We start from the raw sequence: 22,385 nt of genomic DNA on the forward strand, positions 1-22,385 counted from the left end.
TAAGATGTATTTCATTTAAAAAACAATGGAGAGCAATAAAATAATAAGCAAGATCCTTATTACAGAAAACAAAATGAATTTTATCTCATAACAAAACATGACCAAGAGAAAGAAGGGGGGGGAGCTCAAACAACCTCTGATTGCTAGGTTCTAGAAAGCTTTAACTGAAAGTACCAGCTTTACATGTGTATGTGAATCAAATATGTAAACATCCACCTCTCTTCGTGTCAACAAGGAAAAATGGCAAAATATTCTCAGAGAATTTTTCTCTCCCATTTAAGCTTGAAGTTTCAACAAGTATATTATACTTTGACAGAGAAAAGCAAAAAAGTTCCCTCTTTAAGAGGAAAGTTTTTAAAAGCAGTGAAAGATCAGGCAAGATCCTGGTATGTCTTTTTTTAGGCACTGAATCTCCAAAAACCACATGGAAGTTCAGGCTCCAGCTTCCACCGAGAAATCTTTTTCTCCTCCAGATCTGAAGACAAAAGGAGAGGAGGCCTGGTGGTGAGCGGGATATCTCTGTTAGTTGTCAGCGCAGGTCCATGGGTTAGGAATGCTAATGAGCCTCTTGGCCAGCTGAAGACTTGGTTCTCTCTCTCGCACACCCTGACGCTCACACACACTCGGGCTCCTGCATGCCGACTGACAAGCACACAGACAGAGCCTCGTGCACGACCCTGTCTCTCTCCTCTTTCCTCTGAGCCCAGAGATCGATCGCTGACCCCACTGTTGGGCCAACGCTTTATTTATCTGTCTGCGCAATGATATTATCAGCCTTAAACGTTATATACAGCAAATGTCTTCCTAAATCAACACAATAGGATAGCTTGCAGAGACCAGCCTGGTCTTTCTTAAAGAAATCCCTCGCTATCTCTTTCTCTTTCTCCTCTCCCCTGCAGGCACCCCTTCTTCCTTCCTTCTTTTCAGCTGGAGGTATTTTATATGCTGAACTTGGGGATTTGATCCTTTGCTTTCAGCTTGGTTAGAGGAGGCCTTCGCAGACCAGGAGATGGAGAGACACCATTATCCAGCCATCACTGAGATCCCCATCAGGGGTTCCCTTGTCAGCCGGATCCAACTGCCTAAAGCCACTCTATTCACATGATCCGAATTTCTCAAAATTGGGGTAGAAGAGAAGGCGAGGGGTGGGGAATGGAGTGTGCAACCTTCCACTGTGTTAATTGTTTTCTTTCCTCTCAATTACATTCATAAACCTATTTTCTGCATTGCATGTTATTTCTTTGTGCTTCAAAATTGAAACCACGTGCAACTTTCTCCCCTCCGCATACACAATAAATGCGCTGCCCCCTCCCCCCAGACCATCACGCAACTGTGTACATCTTGGTTTACTCACTCCGCGCTCCGGCCCCCGGAGAAGATATTGGCCCCATGGGACTTGGTGAGGCTTTGTGAAAGCATCTCTCAAATCCGTATCTCGGGACCCCATTCTCGGAGAAAGGCTCCTGGATTCGCCTCCCGGGCCTCCCCACCACCCCCTCCTCGTACAGGTGGTTGAGGCTTACACAGGGAGAGATAGTAGAGAGGACATCCAGTGAGAAAGGTAGCTCCGCAGTGTCTAGCCAGGACCACTCACCACCCACCCCACACCCTGGCTCGCCTGCCAGCCGGGGTCAGCTGTGACCACGGGCGTGCCTCTGCCAGTCCCTGGTCCCCACATCCTGGGCATAGCAGATCCCGCGCAGGGAGAGGCTACTCCCTGGGGAGCATTCCTACCCCAGGTCCTCCCAGGCAAAGAAGTCCCACTATAAATAAATAAATAAATAAACTGCAAAGTGGGGGAGGGGGAGCTGGAAAATGGATTCGCTGACAAGGAGAGATAATAAATGAGAGGCGCTTTCAGATAGATATCTCAGACGTGAAATTGCGCCCAGCTGGTTGTGTAAGCAAACAAATAGTTTCATGTTAGGAACTCTCAACTTGTGGCTTGATGAATAGGACACGACAGAGGTAAATGGGTCTTTAACTCATTTAGGAATACAACTCTTTGGCTTCCCAAGTAAAAGGCCCAGTGATGCCAGGGACCCTGAGCAGGCCCTTTAACAAGAGTTTTATTAGTTCCCACTTGTGTCCCCCTCCACTACTCCTCACACTCCTCATGATCTGCTATTTGCAGAGACATTCAGGTGATTTGTTCTGAGGAATTGCGGAGCTCACAGGAGGAGTTATAAGGAGTGCCTAGGAGTGAAAGAAGAGGAGAAAGATTTTTAAAAATAAAATCTCCCCAACCCCCTACATGCTTCAAGCAGACAAGCTCAGGTGGGCTCAGATAGAGGGGACTCCAGATCCCCATCACCCCTGAATGCAAAGCTGGGTGGTTGGACCTCTTGGGAGCCAACCAAGACCCTGTGTGGCTGCCAGAGGCCAAGAGCCTGGACCAACTGGAAGGGTGGAGTCCCCAAAGCTCATGGTTCTCCTGGTGGGCAGGAGGGACCCACATTCCCACCATAGGCTTCCATTCAGCCTGGTCCCAGGTTGGGATGTGCGTGTGAAGACAAATGTCATACTTTTCCTCCCTAGCAACAGGCCTTGTCCCCGGGCTGCGGATAAGGTGCAGACTCCTTCCCTATCGATTCCCAGAGAAGAGCACGTCCTGAGATGGCCTGATGTTTTCCACAAAGCTTGTGGCTAAGGTAGTTTAAACAGATTTCAAAGCTCCTAAAGTTCTCAGTTGTCCAGCAAGCCTTTAGATTAGAATAGCGAACGTGTGACTCTCCTAAGTCACTGGTGATTTCGAGAGGGAAGTCACCTTATGTGGGCTGCCCTCCAACTGTTAAGAAAAATTTCCTCTTGCCCTGGGGAAGGAGTCGGCTCTACCCTGCCCAGTTAGCCCAGTCCTACTCCCCTGACTCTTTAGGGCCGCCACCGCCCCTGCAGGCGAGGTGTGGCTGAGAGCCCAGAGCGACTGCCCGGCCTACACCTGCTGGGAGCCCTGGTTCCACGGCTCCCCCTGGCGTCCCGCATGAAGGTGGGCTCACTGCTCAGGAACCTTCTGGAGGCCACCCAGGCAGAGGAGGCTCTCAACTACTCCACCTCGCCTCCTGCCCAGGTCCTGGGCCATAGCGGCAACCGGAGACTGGGGAGACACAGGACGCTGAACCCTCCTGGGGCCTGTCCCTCCGCACTGAGAGGAAACTTCGGACCGCTCCGAGCGCCCTCAGCCCGCAGGACCCGCCACTGTCAGCCCAGTCCGCGTGGGGTGGGGGAGCCTTCACATCGCCGGAACTGAGAGCAGAGGGTACTTTCCAATTATCAGAAGGCTCAACTCGTTGCACAGATAGCCGCGTCTCAGCTCCCAAACTTCCCTTAGCGCGTGCAGATTCCTGTCTGCTCTCTCTGTGAAGGAAAGTCAAGGGCTCCTGCAACCTGTTCGGCCGGCGGGGACGGCCACATGACCCCTGATTTCAGGGAGGCTCTGTCTCTCTCTGGATGAGATACACAGAGACCTCCGGTCCTGGGAAGACGACTGACTCTCTGTGGGTAATGCAGACAGGCGCCACCCCAGTCACAGAAGAGACAGAGGAGAAACCCACTGCGGGGAGATGGGGTGGGCAGGAAGGTCCTGCGGAGCACTGGAGAACCCCCGCCTCTCCCTTCCCTTCAGCCCTGGGGCCTCCTGCTCCTAGAGGAGTCCGGGAGGGAGGCTGGGTGGCCATAGGAGGGCCTGCACTTCTTTCTAGGCTGTGAAGATTAGCCCCAGGCTTGAGACCAGCCTTAGAAAGGTCGCTGGGATTCCCCAGGTCATGGGCAACGTTCCAGGCCTGCGGAGCAAGAGCCAAGTTAACCACTGTCACCTCTGGGCACTGAAGCAAGCGCGGGTACATCTCGGGCTACTGCAGCTGGCGGGCCAGTCTACACTGGGCGCCTTGCGCTTGGGCCTCCATATTGAGATTAATTGAAAAATACGTTTCCGACCTACGAAAATGTTTATCTGTTTTCATCAGAGGGATCACACTGTAATGAATATATTTACATCTCATTTCAGGAAAGGCAGGAAAGATCGCTGAGCTCCCCGAGGCAGCTCGTCTCCCCTCCCCCTCAGAGTCCTGGTTGCAGCCCACCCCGCCCCAATCCGGAACCCGCAGCCAGTGGCGCTCGCTGATACTTCTTGGGAAGCGGTCGGGGATTAACTGTGGGCTCTCCTCAACCCCTCCTGCCTTAGGTGTCCAACCTACAGGGAAGTCAACACAGGCCCAAAGACGTTGTTCCTGGGCGTGGTGCAGAGGATGCAGCCCGGGGAGGGATAAAACGGGCCCTAGTGGCTCCATATCCTACCTGCCTGGCCGCCCTAGCTCAGGCCGGTCCCCAGGCGGGCCAGGCTGCGGATCGTGGGCCTGCAGTGGCTTCTCCACAGAGAGTGCGGCACTGCCCATGCTGCGCTGCACCCAGAATATTAAAAACCACAAGCAGGTTGGAGTGTAGGAGCTTGTTAATGCATTTGGTGGCGGGGGGTACTGGGGGGACGTGGAGACTTCCAGATAGCACACTGAAAGCAAAACATTGCCAGTGACTTCTGAAAGTGAAGCTCTTCCCTCATCCGGGCCTGTCTGGGGCTGAGGGAAGGGGGAGGGGTGAGAGGTGTTATTTTAAAAGATCTGGCTTTATTAATACGTTAAGAAAGAGCTCCCTTGGCAGTATGTGTTCTCGCAGCGCCGGCTCTGATCCTATAAAACATTCATGCTTCGAAAGCTGTTACAGAGAGCTGCCCCCCAAGCATACCCACCGATAGGCCTCAGCGGGAGGCTTCTGCCCTCAGAGGGCCACTAGGGCCCAAATACCTCTTCTGTGAAGAACCCGCTCCAGCCCTCTGACTCCTAGGTTCCGGGTCCACGCCCCTAAGTGCCAGGAGCGGTGCGGGGCAGGGGTTCCCTTCACCCATCCGAGTTCCAGGACCCTTCTGGGAACCCATGTCACAGGGTTGGAGTGAAGGGCAAACCACAGCCACCTCTTCAGCGGACCATAACGGGAGCAAAGCCAGGACTCGCAGGGCTGAGGCCCCAACTCTCTCCCAGAGCTGGAAAGAGGCGGGATCTACTAGCGCCGGGCTCAGTGGCGTCTGAATGGCCCACTCCCGCCACCCGCAAGTCCCGCTCTCCATGCCCCTCTGTAGCTTCTCCAGCTCAGCAAGTTCCCACCTGCAGTAAAGCCCCGGTTGCCGCCGCCAGAAACTGAAGCAGGCTGCGCCCCCGGTGCTTGGTGCCTGGAGACTCAACCGGCGCGCGACCCTGCCTGCCCCACTCCCTGGCCCAGCTGAGCACGGGACCGCCCGCAGTCCACAAGGTCTCAACCACTGAAGTCAGCGACCAAGGCGCCCTGCCTCTCCGAGGACCCCAGCCCATGTAGAGCCTGGCCCTCTGCATTTACAAAACCAAAGTAGCAGCTTGGTTTTAGGAAATGAATCTAACCAACTTTGTAGTAGACTTTAAAAGTCTCCCCTTTCACACACCAAAACCTTCAATTCTAATAATAGTTGAGGTGGAAATTAACAAGGAGTTCTCTTGCACGGATAACATCCACCAAGTAACCAGACACATGAGTTTTGCTAAATTCTTTTATTTTTGTTTAAATTTTCACTTCAATTTTAATTCTTGAAGAACAGCCTCGACAACATATATCGCACTCATTATAAGAAGCAAAGGGTTATATCAAAAATTATTAGTATAGAATCACAGGAAATCTGGTTTGGAACCAGAAAAAAATACAAAACAGATATAGATACATAGACACAGGACAATTTTTTATAATTATTTGGAAAATGTTATTTTCCCCTAATTCTTGTTTCCTTTTTCTTTATGCGCATACGATGTTTAAATTTTACAAAAAATGAAAATAAAGACTAATATTTTACAAAATGAATAACAATGTTCAGTGTGTGTGTGTTTCTACATAGGTTTCAGTCCACTTCCATATGTGTTGTTTCTGTACAGAATATATCCACATCCGTCCACAATAAATCCTGGAAGGTCCATTAGTTTCCTTCTGTTTTATTAAAATTCTCATGGTCCTCTCTTCCAGATTTTTTTCTTTTTTTCACCAGACAGACACAAGGTTCTTTTTTTTTCTTTTTCTTTTTTCTTTTTTTTTTTTCCTCGCCAACGTGCTCACAGATCTGATCCTAAAAGAGTCTCTTTTTCCCATGCTTTGTAGCTCGGGTTGTATTTCTGCTGGGTGGGCTGCTCTTGTCTCGGCCCTCCTCCCTCCCGCCCGGCCAGCCTGGCCCGCTGCACCTCCCGGTGTCCCCGCGGCTTTGGAGTCCTTGGCCCAGGTGGGTCCACTGAGTCTCTAGGGGGACGGGGGGCAGGTGGGAAGCGCCCAAGGCCTAGGAACACTGGATGGACATGTAAGGCCAGTTGAAGCTGCTCCCAGACAGTAACATATCGCGGATGAGAGTTTCTATGGGGGTTTTACCTACCAAACGGACGAAGAAGAGCTGCTCGATGACAGAGGAGGACACGGTGCGCAGGGAGGGCAGTCGCAGCAGCAGTTTGCCGAAGCGGCTGGGCTGGTTGGGGTACTGGCTCCTCACATACTCCTCCAGTGCGCACTGCGACTTCTCCTGCAGGCTCTCGATGTGGGCCGCATCCGACAGGCCACAGGCGTCTGCCCGAGCAGCCACAGGAGGGAGAGACAGGGAAAGGTAGCACACGGTTAGGCTGACAAATAGCAAAGGCACAAATAAGTCATTATTTTTCTTTAAGGAGAAAACGGAAAATAAAAAAGAAGTAAAAGAGAAAAGAAAAATTCACCCTCCCATACCTCTCCATCCCCTTCTTCATTCCCTTCTCCCCAGCCCCCAATACAATCCAAATAAAAATAAATCAAACCCCCACCAAGCCTATGGGAGCTGGAGAGACAGGCACACACATGCAGAGGCAGGAACCTCTCTAGTCCCTTTGTTTTTCCTCTTTCACCTTTGGATTAAATAATGTACAATGCTGGAACCATGTTTGCTGTGTTTAACAACCTGTCCTCGGCCTGCAAGGGAGCATCTTTCTGGCCGTGCTCATTAACTTTCACCCCTTTTGCCTGTAATTTGGGGGAGTTCAGTACCCCTTAGGAAATATACAGCCTGAAGGGAGTTCTTAAAGGATTCCTGGGGTCCCCTCTCAAACCCAAAAACCCCAACCAGAAACCTCAAGGAGAACCTAAATTGTGTAGTGAACAAACACATGGGAGGGGGTAAGGAATCATGGGCTGGCAGTGCCTGGAATCAGATGAAGCCCATGCTTTAGCAATATAGAATTTGAGATCCACTATCTATGCAAGAAAGGACTCTGCAGCAAATCCTTGGTGAGGATGTACACTTCTATCTATATTTTAGATCAAGTAATTGAAAATTGGCCACATCTCTGTAAGCTGTATAATAATCAGGAAGAATATGACTCAGTTACTCCAGGCTGCAGAAAGGCGACATCTTCAGCGATCAGCCACAAAGCTAGGCTACAGGCAGCAGCTGCTGCTGCTTCAGAACTGGGGGGTGGCGGGGGGGACATGGGTGGTGGGGAATTGAGGGGGCACTTGGGGGAGATAAGCTTTTGATGGCAGGACCAAGGGAGAAAAAGGCACCTCCACACAATGATAGCACCTCAAAATCTGTGTGCTTAGTTCATGTCAACCAAGCTCTTGGTCCTCTAAAGTATTTCAGGGCAGCAGATTATACTATATCCACTAACTACAGGCAAGCATAGGGAGGGGAAGATGGAATAAGAGAAATGGAGTAAAGGCATCCTCTCCTAGTTCAAATACCCACTTGTTTCTTATATTAATAATAAATATTTTAAAATCTGGGAAGATCACAGAGGAGTCCTTAGCCAGTCAGGAGGTTGACTAGAGATCAAAGGCAGAGTTTGCTAATATATAGATCTGGGAAGAAATTCATGCATGGCAATGCCCCCAAAATGACATTGTATAATTGTGAATGGGCAAGTGTGACCCTAAGAAGACACAACAAATGATTCAAAGTGAAACCTGTGTCTGCTGAGTTTCTGAGCTTTATGTGCTTATATTTCAAGAACTGGGACTTACAAAGCCATTCTAACACCTTCATCTACAAGGCTATGGCCTCGAGCAAAAATACAAACAAAACCAGTGATAATTCAAGAACTTCTGAAGCAAGTCTCCTTTGACCTCAGATACAGACTAGGTTCCTCTCAGATGTCTAATTACTCCAGCTAGCCAGTTGGGTATATCCACACTGGTCTGATTTGGGAAGCCAAATGAGACTTTATGGCTATCAGGGCCAGGGCAGCAAGAGCTCTGTGGGGCTTTGCTGCTTAGGGAAGGGACCCTGAGTTTGGCCCTGCTTGCTAGCCTGGCCCTGTTGAATGACCCTCACTCAGACCCAGACCCATGTTTACATAGAGCTTGCTTTACATGCATTATCTGCCCTTATGCTATGGATCATTCTCAGCCCTAGACAATGCAATGTGAAAAGGACCCCTTGGTACCCCAGCAGATTTTTTTTTTTAAGATCCATATGGCATTCCCTCAGCTCAGTAAAATATCTATCTGACATTTACGATTAGGGCCCTTGGAGCACAAGGTCACTTCCCGACTCCCAAACAGGCCGCTCCAAGAAAGACAAGCCCAGGAAAGGCCTGCCTGGGTCCTGTGCTGGTTGCTTCCATTTCTTCCCTCCTTTGGAGGCGAATGCCTGTAGCTGGGCCTGCCTACCAGGTACCAGCCAGCTAGCTCTGTGGCTTCCCTCCGGCAGGAACCCTGGTTCTGGTATGGCTTCCCAGTCTGGAAACTCATTCAACCCTTTGCAACAGGATTCCCCCAACTGTGGACAGAAGGTATGAGCTCCCAGATCAATTAGGGGGTTGTGGTGACAAAGCTAAGTGACCAGGGGGTATAATGTAGTATATATTTATGCTCCATGAGTTATACCCCAAATAAGAAAATGAGGCATAATGTACAAAATCCATGTCACACTTTTTATACGGTAGTGTCAATGTGGGAACTCTCAATATTTCTTCTACAGTGTATGGAAAAGAAATTATGTAAATAAATAACCATTACTGCTCAGGCCCTCCTGGCTTAGCCTTTGTAGTACAGAGAATGTATTTCATGTTGTGCATTCAGAAGAGTTTAGTGTTCAGGAAATATAGATGTAATCAGCTGCCATAACTAGAAATCAAAGTTATTATTGTGCTGAAAATGGATTTATTGTATTTATGTTAACTAGATGGTTCCTTTCAGAGAAAGTCTCACTTATTTGAAGGAATATTTAGGTGTATGAATTAATGAATTTTTAAAAAAGTAAGTTCAGGTCATGACCTAGTCCTTGGATGCAGTCCAGAATATTAAGGATTAAACATACCATCCGGAGGCCAAATGTGAAAACCACCACGGGGGACCCCCATGCCAGCTTCAAATACTTAGCCAAAGCAAAGCACATTGGACAATATGTCTAAAACTGTCTTTTCCATCATTCAAAGTTTGCTTAAAAGTTGGATGACTTTGAGAAGGCTTCCCATGAATTCCCTTCTGGCTAGCAATCAAAACAAGTTTAGTCAAAAGTGGAAATGTGTTGCATGTGGGGGGGGGGGGGGCAGTGAATTACTACTGACAGCTCTATTTCCATTTTCAGATATTCTACCTGCAATTTTCCAACAAAATAATGTTATTGTTCATTTCTAGGCACTCCTTGCACCTTGAAGACTTGATTCAAGAAACTTCTTTGGAAAACTTTTTAAATGAACACGTTTCACAGGAATGTTTTAGTATAGAAAGTTAAAAGAAAAGCATGAATAATTCCACAATGCTTGCCCGAAGCCTGCACAGTCTTCACCTCTCTCTGGGAAAGGGCATGAGATTAGCAAAGTCAAGGGGGTTCAAAGAACCTTAGGGGGTGTAAGGAAAAGAGAGGAGAGATCTTTCCTGAGAAGACGTCTGTCCAGTTCCAAGTCGCATTTCTGCTTCAAGACACCTCGCTGGATGAGATTTTCAAACCCCAGCTTCCCTGACACTGGCTTGCTTCCTGATGAATTTGGCTAAAGAGCCCAGTAGTAGACAGCCAGCCAGGCCCCAGGCCTGCCAGAGCTGAGGCAGCCTGGTTGCTGCTTCCCAGGCTCTTTGTCACTTTTGAAAAACACGTTTCCATCAAGAAGACTTATTAAGATAAAATGCATTCAAACACAGAGGAGGCTATTCCATAAATCTTCCATTTGTTTTAAGGTTTGCACTTTATGCTCTTGCAAAGAATAACTCCCTCTCTCACTTGCAGACCTGCATTTGCACTGAAAGTAAAAGGGGGGCAGTCCAAGTCCATGGCTCTGGCCACCCTGCATACAAATGAGATGCTCTTGTCTAAATAAATTATCTGCTGTTCAGATCGATATTAATACTACATTTGCTACATTACAATATTGTGCAAATTTAAGAGTCATTTTAATACAATGTAAATACGATTCTTCACGTATGAAAGCCAAGAAATATTGATAGATTATACCATTGCTTACTGTTCAACAAGGCCTTAGGAAAGGGATTTTGGTATCTCTGTTCAAGAATGGTTTTAATTTGGCCATTGGAAAGCCTGGCTCTAGGATAGATTTATTGGGATGGTTTATTTGTTCTCCGAATGGAGGAATTAAAAACAATACTGCCATTAATGGTGGTAAAACTGCAGCTAACCTTACTCACAGTGGTCAGGGCCCAAGATCCAGTGTAAGCAGCACTACTTCCCACCAGCGTCCTCTCTGGCTTTGTTTCTATTTCTCCCCATTACCTGCTGTCCTGGGTGTTTATATGTTTCCCTCTTGCATGTTACAATAATAAAAAGCTGGCAATGTTCTCAGAGGCTCAGACCAGAGCCCTTCAAAGGAAACGTTAATGCACTTTCCTGGAAGTTAATTTGAACCATCTATCATAAGAGAAATTGTTAACATACATGTTACCACTGCCTACACATAATTTAATATTTTTAAAGGCACTCTGTTAAATTTCCAACGTTCATGTGTTTTGCATAGCTTTGGAATTCATCTCCAGGCGGGGAATCCTCCCATACTTGCGGGTTCTACAGTACTGCTTTTGTTTTTTATCTTTCGTGTTTAGATCGAATCCGTTTTTTACGACCCTCAATAACCTCAGCAACTGCAAACATGAATGGTTTCCGATAAGGGAAAATCAGGCAGCGATAAAGCGGGATTATTTATGATTTATTTGTGCGTATTCTTCTCTTTTCACCTCTCTCTGTGTCTCTCTGTGTCGGGAAACTCATCCAAGGAGCGTGCCACAAAGGGTAAGAAGCCACATTCCCACGTTCTCTTCCTTCCCTCGCCTCCCCCAGAAACGCTGAGCTCTGGCTCACACATAACACGCACCACACACACACACACACACACACACACGCAGCCAGACAGATCCACAGCACCGCCCCCCCGGCCCCCCCCCCCCCACCCCCCCCCCCCCCCCGCCTCAGACACACACCCGCGGCAGCCGCGGCCCCACGTAGGGGTCCGCGCGACCAGGCCCGGCCGCCCGCCGGCCGCACCCGCGCCGCCTCGGTTCCCGCACCGCCGCGCTCCCAAGATGGCAGCGGCGCGGCCGGCCGGTCCCCGCGCGGGGGTCACAGATCCCGGCCAGGCTCAGTGCCCAGCGAGGGCCCGGCCCGACACGCACCGGCTGCGCAGGAGGCTCCGAAGGCCAGGCCCGGGCGACGCTGGGCCTGCGCTCGCCGCCGGCGTGGCCTGCCCTCCCCGCGACCGCAGCCTCACCTGACGTGAACAGCACGATGGCTTTGAGGCAGCTGTACTCGGCCGAGTCGACGTGCAGCGCCTTGAGCTTCTCCACCTGCTCCTGGAAGATGCGGATGTGGTCCATGAAGGCCACGACGCGGTCGGCGGACATGGGCGAGGCGTGCAGGCCGGCGGCGGCCAGCAGCGGCGCCACGTGCAGCGGCATAGAGCACTGGGCCGCGTTGAGCACGAACAGCTCGCTCCAGGTGAGGCGTAGCAGGGACACCTGGTCGGTGATCTGCAGATCCGGGAAGAAGGGGATGTTGCGGGCCCACTCGACGGCGCTGAAGAGCAGGCGCGCCGCCAGCTCGCAGATGTTCTCGATGCCCATAATGTTATTGGGCTGCATGCACTGGCTGCCGTAGCGCGACGTGGGGTAGGGCTCGGCGCGCAGCAGCAGCGAGATGTAGCCGGACAGGTAGCAGTGGCCGTTGAGGGGGTCCCCGTTGGTGAGTGCGTACTGGCCTGGATTGGGCTGGGTTGGAGGCATTCTTCCTCGCTGAACCGCTGACAAAAAGAAAGAGAGAAAAGAGGCAATGTGCATCCAGGGGGCTTGCGAACATTGCCGCGCCGCAGCGTACCCAACACAATGCAGAAGCTCTTCCCGCAGCCACACGCACCCCGCGCATCTTCTCCGGCTCGCTCTCACAGTCCACACCGCTAGGAGATCTGGGGTGAGGCCCTCCAGCTCCACAGCTCGATGTGTCCAGCCATCGCCTGAGCCCTTGGCCACCTCAGCCCCGCCGGAGCTAGGCCTGACTACAGGGTCCCCACCCTGGCAAGGTCAAGAAAGTGTCACCCAACCCCTAAGCCACCAAGGGGGAACATACAGATAAATGAAACCCCACTCAACCCTCCAGAATGGGGGGAAAAAAAATCAAGGTTAAAAAAAGGCGAAACCGGAGAAAGGTTGTGGTTCTAGGCAAATACCTAGCGGCCTCCTCATTTGCAAGCAAGCAGCGTTTTGCTGATAAAATGTTTCCACATTCTCTTAAAATGCTATAGAATAATTCTTAAAATAGACACAAGTTACATATCCTACTAACCGCTTACAACTTTTGAGTAGAGAACAAGTATCCTGCGCCCCTCCCTTCTCCTCTCCTCCCCGTCGCCCCATACAAAGTTCTCACTATTAAAAGCAACAGAAAATTGAAAAATTTCAAGAAAAAAAGTTGAACTTACAGTAGCCAAACATTATTGAAAAAAGTAGGAAATATAATTAATGTCTGTCCTGCGCGGTGCCACTGCAACCTGCAGCCAGCTTTTGCCCAGTGAATGCACGAGCTTTCAACTGCAAAAACACTGGATTCATTAACCATCTGAATGCAAAACGTAAGCATGCTTTGAGTTCTTAAAGCTGACCAAAGTTTTTTTTTTTTTTTTTTTTTTTTTTTTTAATGTGTATGTTTTACTTCAACAGTGCCAGCGTTTTAAATTGCCATGTAAACAAAGACAACTTTAGGAAAAGTTAGGGCTACTGAACTTTTCCCCCCAACAAATTAATATAGATATGTTCATGTACATGTAGCTGTCTTATTTCAGGTTTTGCTCTATTTTCTGAAGTTTGCTTTGATTCTAATTTTAATGCAAGTTCCAGTGCAATTTAAGCTCTTGAAACATAATGGCTAGAATACTTTTTTCTAATTATAGTTTTGAACTTGGCAGTTATTTTTCAATTAAGTGAGAGTACAATTCAAAGTTGTTTTTTTTTTTTTTTTTTTTTTTTTTTTTTTTTCAGATGCCTGCAAAATCTCCCTGGAGCTAGAAATGAAGTAGTCATATTTGTCTGCTCCTTAAGATCTGAAGGAATTCAATTTCTTTTCTTGTGGCATATAAAACACAATTTTAAAGTCAATTACAAGAAGGAGTAATCTGCATTCTGCAAAATTGACTGGTTCGCTAATTTGACTATAAGACATCTTTAATGATTGTCAAGAGATAAACTTTAACTGTAAACGGCTAAATATATTTATAAGAAAAGTACTGCATCTCTTGCCACATGAACATGAAGCATATCCAAATACAACATCAAAAGTTGTGTTTTTTAAAAAAACAAAGCCATACAACACAGGGATTAAATGATGTGGAAGCTCATGCCAGCTGCAGTCTATGCATTATGGCCAAATCAGAAGGATCGGTAAATGCCGTTGTAAATTGTAATTTGTATGCAGTATTTAAGCAGAGGGTGGAGTTTGATGAAGAAATAAAACGAGTATCATGCTTTAAAAAAATGACACAACTATGAAAGCACGGTTCAGTCACAAACTTTCCTTTCAAAGTAGAGGGGTGAAAACAAGGCCACAGCTCTGGAGGAGGCGGCCCCAGCTCCGTGAAGAAGAGAGGGAACCAGTGAACGGGCCAGAAGCCCCCCTTCTCCCCTAATTAGACCTACAAGTGCAATAAATCTCACTCCTCTTTTTCCAAGCTAAGCTTCCAAAAGGATGATGGCAGCAATGAATCTATGGTTCAGGGTACTCCAGCCCCCAGCCCTCCCCCATTTTAAATAAAGGGTATGAAGAGGTGGAGGGAAAAGTGTAATGAAAAAAACACAGAAACAGAGTTTTCTGGGGGAAATAAGCACCCCTCCCCAAGTTCATGCCAGCACAGCCCCAAGCAGCCTCACGCACACGCGGGAAAGGGACACACCGAGCACATCCAAGACAGAGGGAAGAAGGGGATTTTAAGCCACAGCTCACGATCTCAGGGACACAATCCTGAGCAGGCAGCGGGCGGGGTGGGGGAGCCGGGGAGAGGAGCGCAGGCCGGGAGGGGGAGGCAGCGGCAGTGAGCTGGGGAGGGCGGGGGGAGACGCCGGGGGAGGAAGGCAGCGGGGAGAAGGGAAGCTGGGACAGGCCGGGACCACAGGAGCCCCAGCCCCACACAGCAACCATCCGGGCGAGAAAGAAAGAAAGGGCCAGGGAGACGGGCAAAGCGCGGGGAGAGAAGCAGAGAAGAAATATTCACCTTCCCGCCTCATGCCCACTTTGAGGCACTTCTTGAGGCGGCAGTATTGGCACTGGTTGCGGTGGTGCTGGTCGATGGGACAGTTCCTGTTGGCACGGCATGTGTAAGTTAAGTTCCTGCGGACGCTCCTCTTGAAGAAACTTTTGCAGCCCTCGCAGGTGAATTGGCCGTAGTGCTTGCCGCTCGACTTGTCCCCGCACACCACGCACTCGATGTGCTGCTGGCTCTGGCCCGAACCGGGCGGGCCCTGGCCCTTGTCCCCCGCCGTGCCGGGGGTGGCGGGCGCTCCGGGCTGGCCCGGGGTCTGCGGCGTGTGCGGCGCGCCCGAGCCCGCCTGCTGCTGCTGCTCGCCGGCGCCGCCGCCGCCGCCGCGGGCCGCCTGCGCTGCGGGGTTGGGGCCGCCGGGGTTGCCCCCGGCCACGTCGTCCTGCGGATCTCGCCAGCTGCTAACTACCATTGCCATATCTTTGGGCCCGGGGAGCGCTGGGGGGAGCCGAGCTGCTCGCCGAGGGCCGCGGGGCGCGCCGGCGCGCTGGGAGGGGAAGGGGAAGGGGAAGGGGGGAGGGGGAGGGGGCGGGGGGCCCGCCGGGCGCCCCGGGGTCGCAGGAGCCGAGCCCGAGCCGGGCACCGGCCGCTGCCTCCGCCGCCGCCGCCGCTGCCGCCGCTACTGCCTCGGCCGCCCCGCTGCTGCTGCGCGCCCGCCCGCCCTGCTGGCGTTTTGTTGTGGTTCCTGCTGTTTTCTTTCTCTCTTTTTGCAGCCCCCCCAGGCTCTCAGGCTCCCCCCCCAACACCCCTGCTCCCCTCGCCCGCTCCCCCCGCGCTCCGTTCCTGGGGGGGCCGCGCTCTCCTTCCCCCCTCCCCACCCCCCGGCGAGCAAGCTCCCTTCTCTCGCTTTTTTCTTCTTCCCCAAGTTGCAAAATCAGAAATGGCACAGGCGGCAGCCGGGAGCGGCGCGGGGCGCAGCGCCGGGGGCGGCGGGCATGGGCCACGGCGCGCGCACACACTCGCCCTCCGCCTCGCCCGCACCCCCGCGCACACACACACTCGCACACACACTCGCTCACCCGCGCCGGGCGCCCGCCCGCCCGCCCGCCGGCCGCTCGGGCTACGCGCAGCGCGCGGGCTGAGCCGACATAGAGGAAGCCGGCGAGGGCGGAGGCGGCGGCGGCGGCGGCGGAGGAGGTCGCGGCTGCAGGCGCCGCTGGAGCTGCCGCCGGAGCTGCTGCGGCGAGCGCCGCTGGAGGAGCCCAGGCCCGGGCCGGAGTCCGAGCAGGAGTCGGGGCCGCAGCCGGAGCGCGAGCGGAGGCCGGGGCCGCCCGCGCCGCCGCCGCTGTCCCGGCGGGAGCCCTCGCCGGGCTCGGGAGTGCGGGGAGCGCGGTGAGCCGAGCAGGGCGCTGGGCGAGGCTGCCGGCGGCGATCAGGGCGCGCGGGTGTCGGGGGGCCAGGTCCAGGGCCGGACGCAGCCAGCCATTCAGGAAGGCAGCGCTGGAGAGCGGGAGGCAGCCGGCGAGGAAGATCACACACTTTGCTCTTTTTGTTGTGCCGGTGGCGCCGGGCTCTAGCTGCCTTCTTCTTTCGGGAGGTGACGGAAGGGGGAAAAAAATACGGGATAATTCACGCCGGCGACGAATTCACAGCGAAATAGAAAAAATAAAAATCAGAAGAAAATAATTGCCAAAAAAAGGAAAAAGGAAAAGCGAGAGAGACATCCAAAGTAGGTCGAATAAATAATCCTCTTCTTTTCCTCTTTCTTGCTCCTTCTTCTGCTTCTTCTGCTATAACACACAGAGCTAGTTAAAAAAACCCTGGAGATCGCCCAAAAATGTTCTTTTTTTAGTATTTTAAATAAGTGCTCTTCAGCCGGGAACCAACACCCTCCCTCCAAAAAAAATCATATATGTATAAAATAACGATAAGAAGAATACGAAGGGGGTGCCTCCTCCTCCTCCTCCTCCTTTTTTTTTTCTTTAAGTTTAGCCCTCTCTCTTCTGCAGGAATGGAGTAAAAGAGACGAGGAGGGAGAAAAAGGAGAGAAAGAAGGAGAAGAAGGGGAAAACAACTAGTAGAATATGTAAGAAAAGAGAAAGGAGAGAGAAGAGAGGTTCAGAGAAGAGAGGAGAGAGAAGAGAGGAGGGAGAGAGGGGGGAGAAAGAGAGGAGAGAGAGAGAGAGACAGAGAGAGAGAGAGAAGAGAAGAGAGAGAGAGAGAGACCCAAAAATTGAATGCGTTTAAACGGGAGGACTTGCAGAGCAATGTTTCCGAAAGGGGGATCTGCGCGAATGTCTGTATATAGTGAACTTTGACACTACTATTGAAACTGACACGTTTCTATGGAGATCGCTGCCTTATATGGAACTCGTGTCAAGGAGCCAAGAGAAGGGCTGCTGGCAACTGATAATCAAAGGCGACTGACTGGTCAGAGCCCTGAATCGGGGGGAGAGAAAATGGGAGGCTAAGGTTAGCCAAGCCTCCTGCACGCCATTGGTTGGAGAGCCCCTCCCCCCTCCTCCTCTGCTTTCTTTCTTTTTTTCCCCCCTCCCTCTTAGCTACCTACAGACTGGGATGGTGCGGGGAGGAGGAGAGAAAGTGAGGGAGGGGGGTGTGTTTCTGACAAGCGCAATTTACATTGAGATCGCCCTGCGCTGCTATTTACTCTGAGACCTGATTAGTATGGGTCGTCTATGGTCACACACACACACACACACACACTTACGCACACACCCCAGAGGGGGAAGGGATGACGAGGGGGGAGAACGCCTAACGATGGGCAAAAGGAGAATTAGAAGGAAATTATTTTGATTTCTTCTGAAAAGTTTTTAAAATTAGATTTTATGAGCGTGAAGAAAGTGTCATTTAAAATGTTTAGAAAAAATTTTAACGGGAATGAAACCCCCACCATTTTAATGATTCGTGAAATATACTGGATTTGGATTGTTTTCTTCTCTCACATATAAGCACAATCCAAGTCTGGATTCTGCTCATTTTATATACTTGTTATAAACAAGGTAGGATCTCCCTATTTTTTGATCCAAAGTATACCTTGGTTTAAAAGGTTTAATGACAACAAAGCACACTCCTGGAATTTGCAGCTATTGCTACAAATTCGATCGGAATCAAGGGTTCCTATTTATCCCAAAGATGATTTTAAAAATAAACTTTCCAATCAATCCAGTTTTTCCTTCTTCTTCTTCTTTTTTTTTTAAATCACCTGGCTGTTCCAAACTCCAACAATGCTTCAATAACTATTAATAAAACAGTAGTAAGTCCCCATATTGTTGCGGGGTGGGGGGAGATTAGTGTGGCCAAATCAGTCCCGGGAAAAGAGCAAACAAACGAGAAGATGGGGGGGAGGCGGAGAGGGAGAGAGAAAAGGGGGAGGGGGAGGGAGAGAGAGGAGATGAAAGGAGAGGGAGAGGAGAGAGCGCGAGACATTGAGAGAGGAGAGAGAGAGGAGAGAGGAGAGGGGAGAGAGAGGAGAGAGAGAATGAGAGGAGAGAAGGAGAAACGGGGGGCAGAGGGGGAGAGGGGGAGAGGGGGAGAGAGGGAGAGAGAGGAGAGAGAGGAGAGAGAGGAGAGAGAGAGAAAGAGAGACCGAGACCCCGATTCCCGAAGGTGATTGGTCGCGGGAGGAGGGGCAGGCGGGAGGAGCGGGTCCCGCGGCGGGGCTTGCAAGAATCGCTGGCTCCGGCTGCCACCTAGCGGACGGGAGCCGCTCCCGGGCGGCACACAGCCGAGTCCCCCCTCCCCTCCCCGCAGGCAGCCTGTGCCTTTTCTCCAAACGAAGACAGCACTTTGAAAATTCTTTCAATGGATTTTTTTTTTCCTTGAAAGATCGTACTGGGGGAAAATGATACTTCTATTAGTTACATATTCTCCAATCGCATACTCGCACCCCCCTCGTTTTGAGATCGCTCCCCTAGGCAGGCTCAGGCGGGCGCGGAGCCGCGCGGAGTGACAAAGCCGCCGCTGCCGCCGCCGGGGGTGGGAGCAGCGCTCGCCCGCCCGCCCCTCGATTCGCGAGGGCGTAAAAGTTTGTCTCAGCTCGAGCATTCCTAGCGCCAACATGCCCTCAGGTAAAGGTGGAAGTAAATGGCCACGCTGTATTGACAGAGGTAGGGTTTGTTTTTTAATACTCGTTCTCACTTTAAGTCTCACCAGGGAGGGGTTTGGGAAGCACTGCGTGTTTGGGGGACGTTTTGCGCTTCCCGGTCTCTCCAGCCTACAAGTCGGGAGTCGGCGACCGCTTAGTGACGAGCGATGATTTTAAAGAGCAGAATAAAAGGCTTTCCCGTGTCTGACCCACAGCCCCTCCAGCTCGAATAATGGAGAACTGTCAATGCACTCCGCGAGCGGTGGCCCATTGTACGCAGCTGATGGCGAGGAGGCGACTGGGGGTGGCAGGGGCTCCTTGCCCTCGCCCCTATGTCCAAATAAACGCGCAAACGCGCTTCCGTCTTCTGGTCAGTTAAAAGGTGAAACGAACACGATTAAAGTAGACCAAAAGCAAAGAAAGAAAAGAAAATCTTTCTACGTACAGATTCTAAATCGTACTCCCCATACAGTCAGAGGCAGGGAGTCGAGGGCAGAGGCAGCAGGCGGAGAGAGGGAGATAGGGCGAGGGAAGGAGAACGCGGAGAGAGACGGAGGGAGTGGGAGACGAGCAACAGCGAGCGCCAGGGCACCGCAGGCACACTGGGTGCCAGGTCCGCCGGCCCAGCCGCGCTCGGACCCTGGACCGTGCGTCGTGGGCACCAGAAACGAGACTCGGCCAAATCCTGCCTCACCAGGCAAGTAACGCAATGGTTATCGTTTCTCTTGAACTTGGGGTTGGTAACGGGCAGGGCCGGAAGGCAGTCTTGGCTCGCACGGCCTCCGCAGGCCGAGAGCAGAGTCTAGGCAGCCAGGGCGGGACAAGGAGAACTTTCCGCGGAGCCTGCTCGGGAGTTGCCCTCGCTCGGCCTCTGCCTCGCCATGGCGCGAAGGCGAGGATCGCGGCCGCCGCGCCTCCTTGGAGGGGAGGATCGTGCCAGGCGAGCAGCAATCCACATTCAAAACAAGCTGCCCCCACCCCCACCCGCTATTCCCTCTCTCCCACGGCGGGAAACGCATGCCTGGGCGGGGGACGGGGACCCGCACGTTTAACACCGGCCGGGCTGTTCCTACTGGTGCCGAGCGCGACCCGCGGTGGAGCCGGCTGCGGAGTCCGGCCCGGCTGGCCCTTGTGCCCGCGCGTTGCCTGGTTGCGACCAGAACCTGGCGAGCTTGCCTGCAGCCGTCCACCTGCGGGCGCCGTTTGTAACGCCATCCCCTAATGTAACGCGATCGATGGCTGCCTGTCTGATGTGGGCGATAGTGTCAGCGGATTAAAAGGGACATCAAGCTGCTCTCCCGAGCAGACAACCTGAGGCGGCGGCGAGAGAGCACCGGGATTCGCAGCCTAGCAGCAGAGCCAGACTCCCTGCGCTGCTACCAGCGGACTGGGGGCGGGGAGGGGGTCGCCTCCCAGGGGTGGGGACAGAGCGGGTGTGTTGAAAGGAAGAAGCTCAATTAAAACCAACAAGAGCGCTTTCCTCAGTGCCGGGCAGGGGCGTGCGTTTGCGTCAGAGTGCGCGCGGGGGGCGGGAGCAGCCGACGCTAGGGACCGCACCAGGGGGCTGGGGGGGCTCGGAAGCGAGGCGGTCTTGCCTAGCTGTGCTGTCCAGGGGTCAGGCCCTGTAGGCGAGGGCCAAGGCGAGACAAGATGACAGCTGAGCCTGCCTGGGAGCAGCGGCGCCCACCCATCCTTACTGTGGGCTCTCAGTGCCCCCACTGAGCTTTCAAACTTGAAAGAGGCCCCTGGGACCCAGCGTGACCCTGGGGGTGGGGAGAAGTTGGGCCCGCGAGGCCTCAGGCGAAGCCGCAGGCTCCTCCGGAAGGAAGGGGGAGGGCGCAGTCCCCTGTCCTAGTCCCAGGGGTGGGAGTGGGAAGCTGTTGGTGGTGATGCCCGGAGCAGCGGAAGCCCGCGGCTTTTCGGAGGAGGGGAGCGACTCGCACTCCTACGGGGCATCCGTGCCAACTTTCTGTCACAAGAGGGGGCGGGGAGAAACCAAGTCTTTTCGAGGAGGGCGCTGTCCCCCTCTGGAACTCGTCCGGCCTGAGCGGCACTTAGAGCTGTTTCTCTTCGGAAGCCTGTGCTCCCCTGCCGCGGTGGCACACCCACAGGGCGCCCCACTTGTGCTCGTAGCCCTGCCTCCAGCAAAAATGTCTTCCCGAGAGGCACTGAGAGGTCAGCTCAGTTCCTGGGAAGCCCTTTCTTTCTATCTTCAAGGCTCTCGTTTGATACTGGTCCCACTTGACACACTTGTCCTGGGCCTAATGCAACCCATACTCAACCAGGAAATAATGGTATCTTTTGTTGTGGGATAGGGTACCTAACAGAAAACTGATCACAGTTTTCGAGAGTACTTAGATCCCCCAATTGGGAAATCCTACATACTTGTCCAGGCACTCTCAGCTGCAGGAGCAGAAAACGCAGTTGCAGTGCTCACTTTTCTTTCACCCACCCACTCTTCTTCAGATCTCCCTCCCTTCTAGGCCCGGCCCTTCACCTCGGAACCTTAAACTGAGTCTGGACGTGGTTCTTGGACTTAGACCGCTGTGGCTTTTGCCTCAGCATCCTACCTGAGGCCTGCAGCCAGGCCCACCCGGGCTCAGCCCTCTCCAGGGTCTCTCGGTTTGGCGGGTCTGGGAACTCTAAGGGCCTCGCCAGGGCCTGGGCTCCCGGGAGCCTCTCTTCCTTCCTCTGTCTTCCTGTACCCCACAGACCTGTTCAGTGCACACTAGATCTTTAGTGTAGTTCCCCCAAAAGGCGACGAGAAGGTACCGCTCCGCTTGGGGAAAGGAATTAGGCTGTAAGCCTGTAGTACCCCTTGCGGGCTGCTAGCATCAAGCTCAGCGTTAATCACGTTTTAAAAGACATACCAGACAAAGGTTGATCTCTCCCAGCTCGCCACCCAGTAAATTGTTGTGATCTGGTGAGAGAGGAAGAGAAGCACAGATCGGTTTGGCTGCACATTCAGGGATGACTTGCGTTCCAGGCCCCAGAGTCCGGATCTAAGCGGACTGTCTAGCCTATTAAGGTACTCCCTCCCTCCATATCTTTCTTACCACGAGGCTGAACCGTTCTTCGCTAATTCTATAGGGTTTTTTGATATTGATATCTTGGTCTCCCGAAAGTCATTCTTTTTGGCTTTTTGGTAAGTCACACTGAACAAAAGTGACCTTGTAAAAACATTTCCCAAATGTAGTTCAAGAGCCATGGGACCCTACAAATGATCAGATATGTGTAGGAAATTCTCTTTTTTACCTCTTCCCTACCTCAAATCGTTAAAAATGGTATTATTCTGTTTAGCAAGACCACAGAACAGAACTAAGCCCGTTTTATCGAGCCCATCTGGAGAGATGAACATGCCTGCAATCATTGAGAAAAAGGTCAGTGCCTCTGATCTTGCTGCAGACCTTTCCCAAAGAGCTTATTTGAAAGGTGCCGAATCAATTAGTCTCCCCTGGCATGAGATTAAAGCCAGGAAGGACATAGTTGAAGATGTATTTAAAATGGTCTCGCACAGATCTTTTGGAAGAAAGGGTGGAGAGAGGCGCAGGAATGCCCATCTAATGTTTTGTGAT

General features: G+C 52.1%; 1 protein-coding gene and 1 long non-coding RNA gene across 2 annotated transcripts in view; one reads left to right on the forward strand and one right to left on the reverse strand.

The window, feature by feature from the left end:
• Positions 1 to 5,890: 5,890 nt before the first annotated feature.
• On the reverse strand, positions 5,891 to 17,323 carry NR2F1 (nuclear receptor subfamily 2 group F member 1). The gene is made up of 3 exons (XM_033179143.1): positions 14,721 to 17,323; positions 11,736 to 12,263; positions 5,891 to 6,618 (listed from the first exon to the last, which is right to left on the reverse strand). Exons 1-3 carry the CDS (start codon positions 15,181 to 15,183, stop codon positions 6,338 to 6,340), a joined length of 1,272 nt encoding a protein of 423 aa, XP_033035034.1. The 5' UTR covers positions 15,184 to 17,323; the 3' UTR covers positions 5,891 to 6,337.
• A 1,158-nt stretch (positions 17,324 to 18,481) lies between these two features.
• The window catches only part of LOC117064918, a 180,608-nt gene continuing 176,704 nt past the window's right edge, over positions 18,482 to 22,385 (forward strand). Inside the window, exon 1 of the long non-coding RNA XR_004429740.1 lies at positions 18,482 to 18,832. This is a non-coding gene — a long non-coding RNA (uncharacterized LOC117064918). The remainder of the gene's footprint in view (positions 18,833 to 22,385) is intronic.

Source organism: Trachypithecus francoisi, unplaced genomic scaffold (genome assembly GCF_009764315.1).
Source record: "Trachypithecus francoisi isolate TF-2019V2 unplaced genomic scaffold, Tfra_2.0 Lachesis_group2, whole genome shotgun sequence".
NCBI lineage: Eukaryota > Metazoa > Chordata > Mammalia > Primates > Cercopithecidae > Trachypithecus > Trachypithecus francoisi.